Source organism: Saccostrea echinata, unplaced genomic scaffold (assembly GCF_033153115.1).
Source record: "Saccostrea echinata isolate AGI-Se365-2 ecotype Australia unplaced genomic scaffold, CSIRO_AGI_Sech_v1 ptg000077l, whole genome shotgun sequence".
Lineage (NCBI taxonomy): Eukaryota > Metazoa > Mollusca > Bivalvia > Ostreida > Ostreidae > Saccostrea > Saccostrea echinata.
In genome coordinates, this window is record NW_026889826.1 from 801,391 (window position 1) to 814,854 (window position 13,464).

The 13,464-nt window shown below is 32.5% G+C and overlaps 1 protein-coding gene across 1 annotated transcript; it reads right to left on the bottom strand.

Moving 5' to 3' along the window:
- Positions 1–4,765: 4,765 nt before the first annotated feature.
- On the bottom strand, positions 4,766–9,030 carry LOC133176594 (RING finger protein 207-like). Its single transcript, XM_061311708.1, has 3 exons — positions 8,958–9,030; positions 7,785–8,696; positions 4,766–5,720 (listed from the first exon to the last, which is right to left on the bottom strand). Exons 2-3 carry the CDS (start codon positions 8,694–8,696, stop codon positions 4,899–4,901), a joined length of 1,734 nt encoding a protein of 577 aa, XP_061167692.1. The 5' UTR covers positions 8,958–9,030; the 3' UTR covers positions 4,766–4,898.
- Between the last annotated feature and the right edge of the window lie 4,434 nt (positions 9,031–13,464).

Consider the following 13,464-nt stretch of genomic DNA (forward strand, 5'->3'; position numbering starts at 1 on the left):
TGTCAGTCGGGGGTTGAAACTGAAATCCATCATTCTTTTGTTAATATGACTCGCTATATATTTTCATACTTTCATTACCAACATAATTCTTCTACCTAGATTGTAAATTAATAATTGATTTTTGAGTTTATACAGCTTGAAAAGGAGTGTTTACTCGAGTTTCACTTCATTCTTTCACTATAGTTACTGTTGATCTCATGTGCTAGAAATATCTTGAAAAAGAATTGAAGCCAAAAAAAAAAAAAAAAAAAACCTTAGAATTACATGGTAAAAAAAGATATTACAATGCGCTCTGACACCCATTTGGTAAATAAAATTCGTCTTTCATATTCGTATTATTTTTGTAAAATGCGAAGGACGCCGAGCCCCCTGAATCTCCAGTCAACTGAGCTATCTGGCCATTGGCGATGGAATTCATCTGACTGCCACATTCCTTCCTACTTAAAGGTCTTGGGCCCCCGAAGACACCAACCCAGGCTCTTCAATGTTTACAATGTTTTCTGTAGCCATTTTTTGGTAAGTGAATAGCAAGCTGTACTACAAAATGTATGAATGGATGAAATTTAGGTTGAATTCTTTGTTTCAAAGGAATTTTGATGGACATACAAAAAAAATTCTAAAACTCTTAATCCTTTTTGCAGCAAAGTATTACTTTACATTGTGCTGAATTATCATGATTATTACCAATTATTTATTTTGTTGACCATAATTGACCTCCTTTACCAGTTTATAGCAAGTGTAGAGAGTGGCACAAAGTGCAACTTTTTTTTGCCGCTCACTATGCAAGCTCTTGCAACAATTCTTGGGCAAAGAGAAAATTGGAGCACATTGGTCCAAACAAATTTTTTCCGCAGTATTAAACCTCTCAAGATCCACAATCCTTTGCAAAATGCATCTCACTGCAAACTACATTTGAGCGATAACAACAAAAGTTCTCATCTAAAAATAAACTAACCTTGATTTGATGGAAATTGTATTTATTACAGGTAACAAACTCTTTGTTAAAGAAATTGTACTCTTTACTGTTTTAATGGAAATGAAATTAACTTACATCAGGTTACACGTGATGTCACAGTCCAGACTGAAAGGTCACACCGCCAACATATTAAATTAAATCAAGAAGTAAATGTGTGGTCACAAATCAATTGATAGTCCTAAAAATTTTATAACTTTGAGTAAAAAGTCTCTCAAGTATGATAAGAATTAAGATAGCTAACTCAAGCTATTTTGAATAATTAAATCAAGCTATATAGCTAATTTAAGTTATAAATCTAAATCAAATATCAAGTACAGGTTCCAGTTATTGTTAACACAATTTACAAAAGATATATGTTTATATTTTTTCCATTGAAGACATATTTAGATATATTTAGCATATCAAGCCCACTACCCTTCATAATAACCAATATATCTATATTTTAAGGTATGTCACTCGTGAAACTTGTTATATCAAGGATTTTTTGAGAAGTATATTTTGGATAAGTACTCATATAGTATGACTCAAAATCGCAGAGAAAATGAGGGGTCAGTGTGCATCTAACTGAGCTACGGTACAATTAAATTGACCTTTTTGCACTTAAATTGTAACTCTTTGGTTCATCACTTTAACCGTTATCATATTTTATAAGATGTAACCATGACAATAAACATAATCTTATTTTACGTAAAACAGTTTGAATAATATTTATCATTGAACAAATCATGCAAATTAATGCGCGTAAATTATTGTGTGACCTCTTTGCACTAAAAAAAGTCTCATATTTAGGGTATTAAAAATCTAAATAGGCAATAGAATATTTTCTTGTATCAAACTTTTTACGACTTAAGTGATGATCGGTCAAAAGTATCGAGTAGTTTAAAATAATGAAAGAAAAAGTTGGGGTCAGTGATGTAAATTTTGAAATATTGGTCAAAATATGCGATTTTCAGGCAAAAAACTGTGTAAATTTTATCTCGACTTCCTTAATATATCTTCATTTCTTGGCAATGTTTGTGGAGCGAATGTGTAAATTTTGTTATAAAAATATAAATTGAGACCTATATTTAATATTCCAGGCATATCATAACGGAAAATATTCTCTGAGTAAAAGTATGTGAGGCTAAAGTTCCAAGATATTAATTTTAATAAATGTGTAGATTTGCAAAATTTTCTGCTAAATATCCTTCCGCCACAAGAAATAGTCCCTTGTAAATCTTGCTTCTTTGTGAATTTTTGAGCAGTTTTTTAATTGAATGTTGAACATTTTACATTGTTTAATTTAAATATGTTATAAAGATTGAATTGTAATAAATATTTTTTAAGTAAGAGGTTCTGACTGAAATTTTCTAAAAGGCTGACGAGTGACATACCTTAAAGAGGATTTTGGTAATTTCTAGGGGTATTTCGTGAAATAAGAAGCATTTCAGTAATTCAACATACCGAAACCTGTTGCTCAAAAACATGTAACAACTTGATTTTAAGCACAAGATGATAAGATGTTTTCAGATGTAATCTTTTACACTCACGCAAGTATTATGAATTATAAACTTACATTCTGTTTATACCATTATCGTGACCGAATTGACGCTGAACATGCTGGAAACATGACACACAAAAAAGTTAAAACCGGTTTCGATGACATAGGAAATAATGCATGCCACATAATTATAGATCCGGCGATAAACTACCTAATTCCGGAAGCAATAATGGTTTATCTAGCGAAACCCTGATTCTATGAAATCAAGGCCGTGACCAGGTCCAACTTTCAATGAAGCCTCTGTTGCTCTTTGGTTTTAGAAAATTGAAGACTTTATAGTCTTAATTCTTTACTTTTCAATTTTCCTTATTGGGAAAAAATAGTCATGTAAACAATGTATATTTACAATTCGAATATATGTGCGACTGATATGGGGAATATACATATTATCAATTGCGAGAGAAAAATACTTATTGTGGAATGTGGAGGGCGAAAAACTGATTCCTGGGGGAGGGGATTGTATTCTACAATGTACGATTTCATCTCTCGAAAGTGCAATTTTCGTTCAGGAAATCTTACTCTAAAATCTTTTTAGAGTGTTTTTTTTTTGGGGGGGGGGGGGGCAGATTAGATAGACAGATCCGTACACATGCCACACGAGTCGGCAATTTGATTTATTTTATCAGGAAGTTAAAAAATATATATATATATTTATATCCTCCCCCCTTTTTTTTACTTCTGAAAAGATGACAAAAGTTTGTTAAAATATGTTGTGTTAAGGACATTGGCAAGTCAAGGTTTTCCGGAGAAAGAAGGTTTAATACATGGGTTTTTTCACTTATAGAATAGTGATTGAGAGTGATCTCCCGTGTAGAATTCTCTAAGCGGTGGAAACCAATAAAGCGTATGTTACAGAGGTAAACAAAAGCACGTGTACTTCCTTCAACGGGTAGAATCATCTATACAGCAAGAAAGAAAAGTAGTAATGGCTTTGTTGCACATTGTATTCAGGGACAAAGAGCCAGTAGGTCGTCATTTACGATAATTGTGCTCAGTATGCTGGGAAGGGCAAAGATGTGACATATGCTGAAAGGTAGGCCGACTGAGAACAGTTCTTAGCTAGGTCGTGTGAAGGAAGCAGCATTTAGTAACTACGAATAAAAAATAAAAATTAAACAATGCCAATATTTTTGTTACAATGTGTTTCAATCAATTCAGTCAACTACATGATAAAAACAATCAACCAGTCTCTTGATCAATTTAAGCTGTTAAGGGAAGCAACTCAGAAATAATGATCGGTGCCGGTATATCCATGTTTTGTTCCGATATATAAGTTTTTAGCCAAGATTTCTAGAAGTCATAGGAAATGAAGATACAATAATGTATATAATACAAAAACTGTATGAAATAAGTGGGTTTTGGAAAAATATTATGGTGAAAAATTATGTAGGTCCCTTTTATCAACATTTTACATAGGAAATACATTGAGAAGTGTAAAAACATTGATTTGATAAAATCTAAAAAAGAAGGTTGGATTGGCAGGTTAAACGGTCCAGAATATCGCCTGTTTAGTACATTTAAACCTACTCAAAAGTTCTTGAAAAATTCTATACGATAACCAGGAACCTTGCCAATGTCCTTAAAGTAAGACTTACACATGTACATGTACATGTAGGAAACAAAATTAATTCTTTGAATTGTAAGATCTTTATGAAAAATTTTAATGTTTAACTAAATTTCAGCTTCAAGTACATTAATTGTAAATAATTAATTGTGGAAAAATTCATTCGTGATTAAATTTTACAGAAAAAGTCTGTGGATGTTTTGGTTTGTGTCATACATGTCAGTCTAACATGAATTTGCAGAATTAATTTATAAAGAAGACTTAACAAGAAACATGTACATGTAATCCTACATGCCTGATTTATACATAAAACACATGGTGATCGATATCTCCAAACCTGTTGTTATGCTCCGTATCAGGTAAAATTGTATGTCGTTTATGAGTTAATGCTAAATCCACTAGTTGCAGCAGAAGACATACTAAACAATACAGTGAATTGTTTTTATATTGTTTAATTATAGATTTCATTGAACAATTTCGTTTACAAAATAAAATCTGTTTTAAGATATGTGTAGCATTACTTACAGCATATGTTAAAATTTAAAAGTTTGTAGCTTATTTCATTGGTAAAAAAAAATCAACATAATATATTAGAAAGCTATTCAAGTATTATATAGTAGATTACTATAAATTAATATGTAGTTATGTGATATAGTTTTTTAAATGAAGTGTTATTTTAAGTAAACTGTCTAATGTGATTCCAGACAATGGGTTTTATACTGTAACAATTACTCATGAACTGGATACAAAGTAACAAAAATGATGGGTAAGTGTACATTTTGATATGCCATGCATTGTGTTTTATGACAGAATAAGAATCACTTTATATACTTGTACACTGTCAGTGTGTTGGTGTCTTGTTGTCCCAAATAGAGATTGTTCTTATCATCCACACACACACTACAGGGAAACTTTACCCCTTGTTGTCGTGTGAGTAATAGAGACAAGAACTGACCGTCCTGATCAAGGAGGTGAACAGTGTTACTGTTATCATCACACACCAGGATGTGACCGAGGACATCAGTACAGATTCCATAGGGATAGAACTCTGACTTCTGACCTGTGTAGGAGAACCTGTGTTGTCCTGATTTATTCACCACCACTATTCCGTTATAGTAGTCTGATGTACAGATATCTCCATTGATGTTTTCTGTGATGTAGTGTGGAACACTATACAGTCTCTGTCCTTTGTTACCCCTCTGTATGTTCTGTAGTTCTTTTCCTGTCTTGTTGTACCTGGTGACTTTAGCCTCTCTATCCTTCACCATCCCCACCAGTAAGTCCCCGTTGATGTGGGAGGAGTGTATGCTGAGTGGTTCCCAGTCTCCAGTTTTAATGAATTCAGTGATATTATTATCCTGTGTTATCCTATTGATGACTTTCTTGTATTTGTCTGTAAAGATCAGATCCCCGTCCTGTGTCACTGTGTGGTAACCTTCATATTCACCACTGGTTTCTATCTTCTGTATCACATTCCCCTGTAGATCTGTTTGAACAAGATTACCATGTCTGTCACTGATCCAGAGTCTGTCTGATTGATCTAGTGATACATGGTATACACCATCAACACCTGGTACATTGAACTCCCTGACCTTGGTGACAGAGGCAGATAGAGACATTGTTTGTTTCTTGTCAGATTTCTACGGAAGCCCAATAGTGCAAACCAAAAATAAATAAACAAAAACGAAATTATTAAATAAAGAAAACGAAATTATTAAATAAAGAAAAACGAAATTATTAAATAAAGAAAACGAAATTATTAAATAAAAAGCAAACGAAATTATTAAATAAAGAAAACGAAATTATTAAATTAAGAAAACGAAATTATTACATAAAGAAAACGAAATTATTAAATAAAAAACTGAAACTAAAATACGGAATTTATAGATGTGCATGGTAAGGGCCTGAACCCATGAACCATTCCATAAAGCACACGTGTTCTATGACCTGATTTTGTTTCGACATTAAAACAAGTGTGATATTTGCATTTACACTCAGCTATTTCCGTATCGATAACATAACCAGTTGGAGTAGACAATCATAATAGATGAATAGGGGAGAATTTTACCTTTGGTTATCCAATATGCTTAGATCTATGTTTTTATCTTACATTAACATGATTAATGTGAACTTAATTTGACCAGTCTGATGAATTGGCCAGTGATGACAAATTTATGTTAGTATTAGCTTTCTTAAACCCTCAACTCAGAAGGTCTAATTATTAGCAAACAATGAATCTGGACATGAAACATCAAAGAGATTATGCTAATAAATTGCACAAATATTTAAGATATACATGTCTGTTAAGATTCCGTTGTTTACAACTGCTGAACCTTATAACATTTAGGAAATTCCCATGGTTATACATCTTTTTTTCAATTATAGCACAGTACAAAAAAAGCTGTAAAATGATACGTTACCAATCGGAACCCATTTAAATTATTGTTTAAAGAGAGCAAGTGCAAAAATTAAACAAGACAAATTTGTTACAATGAGTAGATTTTAATGATTGCTTACTTTATTAAAAATTAAGCAAAACACCTCTAATTTCTTGCACAGGCGCTCCCCATGTAATTTTGTAAATGACAAATGATAAGTATATATATATACATGTACATAGGTCTACCCCTCAATACTATAAAATCAACAAGGTTGATTTTATAGTATTGAGGGGTAGACCTATATATATATATACTTATCATTCGTCATTTACATAATTACATGGGGAGCGCCTGTGATTTCTTGGTTGGTCATTTATCAAAGCATAATTAGAAGTGATGCACTAACTTTTTGTTCTCACATGTTCTAAATGACAAATTCTCAATCCGTATTTATAAGTCAGTGATAGTTGTGACAAACAATGCACACACTTGCATAACAAACCCAACTAGTATTCAAATCATTCTCTTTATTGTTTCAACAACCTAAGATTTATGGATACACAGATAGGGCACTAGGTTTAGTTCGGGGGGAATTCAGCGATACGATACGCAAGGCCTTGACCTTTCAGCGATTCATGAGCTCTTTTGGAATGTCATTAATTTTATGTAAGCAGAAACAGCCATCCTCGCTACGTCCAGGCTTACAGGCTCAAACTTTGACGTTGTGGGGATGCGACACAGCATCAAATTCCCGTAAACAAAATTGAACAGTTATTAATCATTTACTTTACAAATGCGAATTATAGGCTGTGAGCACATAATGTTTTTCTACGTTTGTCAATTTGACATTTATCTAAGTTTTTTTTTTTTTTCATTTCCCCCACACTTGTTTCAATGTCGAAACAAAATCAGGTCTGTAGAATTACTAAGTGATGCTTTATAACACGTGCGCTTTATGGAATGATTCATGGGTTCAGGCCCTTACCATGCACATCTATAAATTCCGTATTTCAGTTTCAGTTTTTTATTTAGTAATTTCGTTTTCTTTATTTAATAATTTCGTTTTCTTTATTTAATAATTTCGTTTTCTTTATTTAATAATTTCGTTTGTCTTTTATTTATTAATTTCGTTTTCTTTATTTAATAATTTCGTTTTCTTTATTTAATAATTTCGTTTGTTTCTTTATTTAGTAATTTCGTTTTCTTTATTTAATAATTCCGTTTTTTATTTAATAATTTCGTTTTTTATTTAATAATTTCGTTTTCTTTATATAATAATTTCGTTTTTTTTGTTTCTTATTTTTTTGGTTTGCACTATTGGGCTTCCGTAGATTTCTTTCTGTCTTCTTTCATCTGTTTATGTGTAGGTTTCATTGCTGTATTGTAGACACTTTCAATAGGCCTTATTTCTCTCTTCTCTGCTTTAGTGTTGGGGACATGTATTTTACGAAGTAATTTGGTGACATCACTTTTGCTGTATTGACCAGCAGTAAATCCTGGTGTGACTGGTTTTGTTGTCTCTGGTATAGATCGGATCTTTGGTTTCTTCTCAGACATTAATTTCTGGGGTTCTGTAGAGGACAGGCATCTGTGGAGCTCTTTGACAAGGTTATTGAGGTAAGTGATGTAATCATCCATTGTCTTGTCTTGCGTTTTTAGATCTTCTAACAGTGACTGCTCTATCTGGTCTAACTGCTTCATGTTCTCAGATACGACTGTGTCCACCAGACTTTTCAGGGACTCGCCTTCAGTCTTCATGGATGTTCTGATGTTGTCCATGGTATGTTTGATTTCTGAGCAATCTTTTTTAATTTCTTTCTGTAAATCTTGTGATGTGGGGAGAAAATACTCTTGGATTTTGGATATTTCCTCTTGAAAGACTGCATATTTATCTGCATAATTTTTCTCTAGATCAGTAAATATATGCCCCCGATGGTTTTCCTGTGTGGCACATTTGGAACATACTGGAACTTGGCATTTTTCACAGAGCATATCCACATCTTTAGTAGGGTGGATCTTGCATTTCTCCACAGGAAGTTGTCGTTTACGCTGCAGGTAAAGGACTACCTCATGGTTCTGGTTTTTTCCTCTTTTCAGATGTTCATCTTTGCATTGTTTGCACAATCTTTGATGACAAGTGTTGCAATAGAACTCACAGTTTCTTTCGCATTCTTCATTGCCACATTCTAAAAAGTGTTGGGCTCTGTGGGGAATATCCATTTTAAATAATGCCATCTAAAATGATAAAAAATCAATTCCGTGTAAAAATAAGTAGGAAATGTGTTCTATGCTACATAGAATAATAATATAACTACACGTTCAATGACAATGACACATCTACATCTTCATACAAGCTTTAACAGTAATTATCTCGGAAACATATGCACTCCGACACCACATGCACATGTATTTAAAAGTATCCCCCAATCACTACTACATCAAAATTAAGTCATAAATAAAATGTTTATTATTATTATTATTTTTTTTTTTACTTACAGCTTTTATGAATGACCTATAAATGACTTCATTGACAGACTTTGGAATGTGAGAATGAGATCTGGCGTGAGACTTTAACGATATTTGTAATTTACTTCCTGGTTGGAGGTATTTATAGATTAAAATGTCTACTGATGTTGGGGGAGGGGGACCGATGTCCCCCGGTTCCTCTGGACCTGATTACAAAAGATATATTTAAGAACAAAGTCAACAGTACAAAAAATTCTCACAGGACTAAAAGTGTCTCAATTATCGCCTTGAAAAAAAATCACAGCACCATGCATATATAAAGTTTAACGTCAGCATGTGATTTGTTACATGCCATCGGCAGATCTAGGGTGGGGGATAGGAAGAGGCTCAACAACATCCCCTTCCAATAATTGTTTTTCACGTTTGCAGGCCTCTTAGTGCCTTATCAAAAAAATTCAGTCGCAATGCAAATTTTTAGTCGCCCAAGCAATTTTTCTAAGGCGCCAACTTAAATAGTTAATAGTAATCAATATAGGGACCCATGACGTGACTGAGACAACACGACATTTCCATTGCTTAAAATGATTTCCTCTTCTTTTAACTTTCTTTTCGCTTTTCCAGAAAAATTGTTAAAAATGTTAAAATTTCCGGAATTCGACGATCGCCAAGCAAAAACTTTACGTATTTTTTTCTTGTTAACAAAATTCTGTGTTGGATTTTTTTTTTTTTTTTTTTTTTTTATCTTTTTGGACTAAGGTGGACCCCCCCCCCCCCCCCGGGGATCCTTAATCCACGCCTGCATGCATTGATTACTAGATATGCATATTTAAGACCTAAAAACGGAGAAAAGTCTTTAAAAGTTTTTGATTCTGATGGCACACACCTTTCAGTTTGTATCTAAAACAAAGGATCAATGTCTATATGGAGGATTTTTTTTTCTTTTATATATTTATTTTTGAACTGATTATATTAAATCAAGGGCCGTAAAATTTATTACTGGTAAATGATCTTTTAATAGCAAAAGATTGTGGCAATTATTATCTTTGCAGATGAGAATTTAAAGTATTCATAGTCGGGGAATAGACTTCAAACAATGCGAATACACATAAAATTTGTATTGGAATAATTTCAGCCATTCAAGGAATTTATTGTGGAGAAAATCTGTAAACTACCTGTAGCAATCCCATACATTCACTGACTTCATCATTAAAGAGTGTGACAGAGATGAACATTATTTTAACTTATGTCTATTCATTTTCATGTTTAAACACTTCTAATAGAAAACGAGTTTATCATTGATTTTTTGTGAAACAGATGAAGAAGTGTTAAACTCTTAAAATTAATTCCCCATGGGTCACTTTTTAAACCCGGTTCATTTCACTTTGTTCTATTATTTGTGTAGATATATTTTTCATCTTGATATTGCATTGTTTTAGCTGATCCCCACAATACAAACCTACAATTAGCTTTTATTAATATGTTATTTCCCGAATTTCAACTCAAAAAGCTACGCGTAAGTCTGACTCTTAAATAGGATTTTGCTCCAACGGAGCTGGTCTTTCTGACAGTCTGTTACCCGTGGACTGTTATATTTAGATTCACACTCTTTGATATTTTCCTTTGGGAATAAATTAAAATTTCTTCTGAATCAATGGAAGGACTATAATTTAATCAATCCCTTTATACTACACTACACTTACAATACAGCTCAGTGAGTCTGTTTTGCTGATTATTAAGAGTAAATGGAAATACAGATACAGCTGTAATTGTTAAAAAGTTCTTGAAAATTGTGTCAAAAATATATCGAACCATTTTGTATCGCTAAAAAATCCCCCCTCACCGAACGGACAAGTTGTTTCGCACATATTTGGACCTAAATCATATTACTAGTATGCAACTGATACATGAAATATTTAATTCTTGTGTAGATGCAATGAAAAAAAATAATTCTTGGATAATGTTTTTTTAAAGTTATTTAAGGAGGGATTCTTGTCTGGTTTCTGACTAGACGAAATGTCAAGGGAAAAGATAATGACCTTGACCTGACCTTGCTTCTAAAATAACTTTAATCTAATTGATGCCATCACTTAGTGATAATGTCTTATTGAATCTGTGAAAATTTCATTAATTTTTAAATACAAGAAATATGAGAAGAATATGAGAAGAATCCCTCCTTAACTGATATCTGATTTGTCTGATAAATAAATTAGAGTACAGATTAATCAGATCGTTCCAAAAATGTAAACTCAAGAGAAACCTTTTTTTCCCAAAAGTCTATATGCACTTACAGTGTGTTGCAACAGCTACTGAAATAACGACCACTATAGTGGTCGTTATTTCAATAGTGTTTGCTACAACAGTGTATTTGCAAAAATAGTGGTCGTTTTTTCAATATTGGTTGCAACAACAGTGTATTTGCATATATATATATATATATATATATATATATATATATATATATATATATATATATATATATATATATATATATATATATATATAATTTTCCAATTTGTAATAAATTTGTTACATTCTAAAACATTACGATACAAGAAGATCTAATCTAATATCAGCAACTTACATAAAATATATGCAGCACAATATCTTTGCAACTTGAGAATTTCAGTATCATGAAAATGCAGGGGCCCGTTTTACAAAGGAACTTACGACAAAGACCAAAAACTTAAGTAGATTGTAAAATTTTGCAAAATTGATTATTCTGTTTGAAATTGATCAAATAAAAACATCTTTCTAACTTCTTTTTAAAAAGAATAAAACCGTTTTCAAATTGATGCTAAATAGAAAGTAATAAGCAGAATTAAATATTGGTCTTAGTCGTAAGTTCTTTTGTAAAACGGGCCCCAGATCTTTCTTGAATATACATTCTTATTCTATTACATCTCTACGGAAGCCGGTAGGTGCCAGGTAGAAAAATATTTTATCTGGCGGCCGCCAGATAAATATTTGGCGGCCGCCAAATAACTTTCTGGCAGCCGCCAGATAACTTATCTTACGGGCGCCAGAAAGTTATCTGGCGGCCGCTATATAATTTCTGGCGGCCGCCAGATAAATATTTGGCGGCCGCCAAATAACTTTCTGGCGGCCGCCAGAAAGTTATCTGGCGGCAGCCAGATAATTATTTGGCAGCCGCCAGATAATTTCTGGCAGCCGCCAGATCTTTTTATCTGGAGGCCGCCAGAAAATTATTTGGCGGCCGCCAGATAAGTTTCTGGCGGCCGCTAGTTATTTATCTGGCGGCCGCCAGATAATTATTTGGCGGCCGCCAGATAAAATATTTTTTCTACCTGGCACCAACCGGCTTCCGTACATCTCAAACTGTAATTGTAAGAAATATTTCTTGTGGCAACATTTACTCAGGAAACATGCGTTAATAGTCAACAAAATGCATGTGTGACCACTTCGTCGTATTATGCAAATGTTCTCCCCCCCCCCCCCCTTTTATTAAACATATACACATGTGTGTATTCAAATAATAGTAAAAAAGGAAAAGAAAAACATACAAACAAACAAAAACAAAACAAAACTTAGCTTATAATTCTTAGATAATAAAAATAAAACAGCATTCATTTGAATTTATATTTCGTTTATAAAGCAATGCTTTTATCATATCGTAGTTATCTTTCTTACAACAACTTATTTGCAAAAAATGAATTCATGAACCGTGAATATTTTTTTTTTACATAAATACACGATTATTTTAATTTATTTTGACCAAACATTAAACTCAGTTAAAATTAAGAAAGCATGCAATGAAGAATCTTAATGCTGGATTGAAATCACCAATCACAGCACATATTCATAATCTTCTGTTGATGACCTTTATGTTTGCTGACATATTAAAAGTCAAAATTACACGTGTATGATTTTACGGACGAGGGACAAAAAGGGGACCAAAATGCGTGAAAAAAAAAATAGTAAAAAAAAAACAACAAAACATTGGTGTGAAAACTATACCTTGTGTTTCTTTTGATTGAACCGAAATTCAAATAACTTTAAAACAAGAATAAATAAATAAATAAATAATAATAATTATTATTATATATGAAAAAATATAGCAATACAAATTAATTTTGACATCTTAAATTCTAGTAAAAGACAGCTTATTATAGTCATTGACGTACCTAAGACTGGAAGCATATTCAATATTTTAAAGTCAGAAAAGAATGTAATAATTACTGAAGCATTCTCATAAAGTATATGGGCTGATTGCCTTCAACAAAATGTAGGAACATGATGGAGACAGCTACATCGTCATCATTTCCTGAGAACTTTTTTCAGATGCTATGTTTTAATGAGAAAAGGGGGTTCCGCTAAAAGATCTTTGAATTAGCACAAATGTCCGTTCTTATACTGTAACTGTTTATCGGCAACATTTAAAATATGAAGCTATGATTATGCATTGTCATTATCTTGCAAAATATACCGTGAATATTTCATATGTCTGACTATCTATATGAGGGCACAAGGTCAAGCATTCAACAGATAACATTTTGATATTTTGCTTTGATTTACTGAA

Coding starts and splice junctions, on each gene's coding strand:
- LOC133176594 (XM_061311708.1), bottom strand. CDS start 8,696: ATGGCATTATTTAAAATGGATATTCCCCACAGAGCCCAACACTTTTTA. Junction 5,721..7,784: donor ACAGAAAGAAATCTACGGAA/GCCCAATAGTGC, acceptor GGGCTTCCGTAG/AAATCTGACAAGAAACAAAC.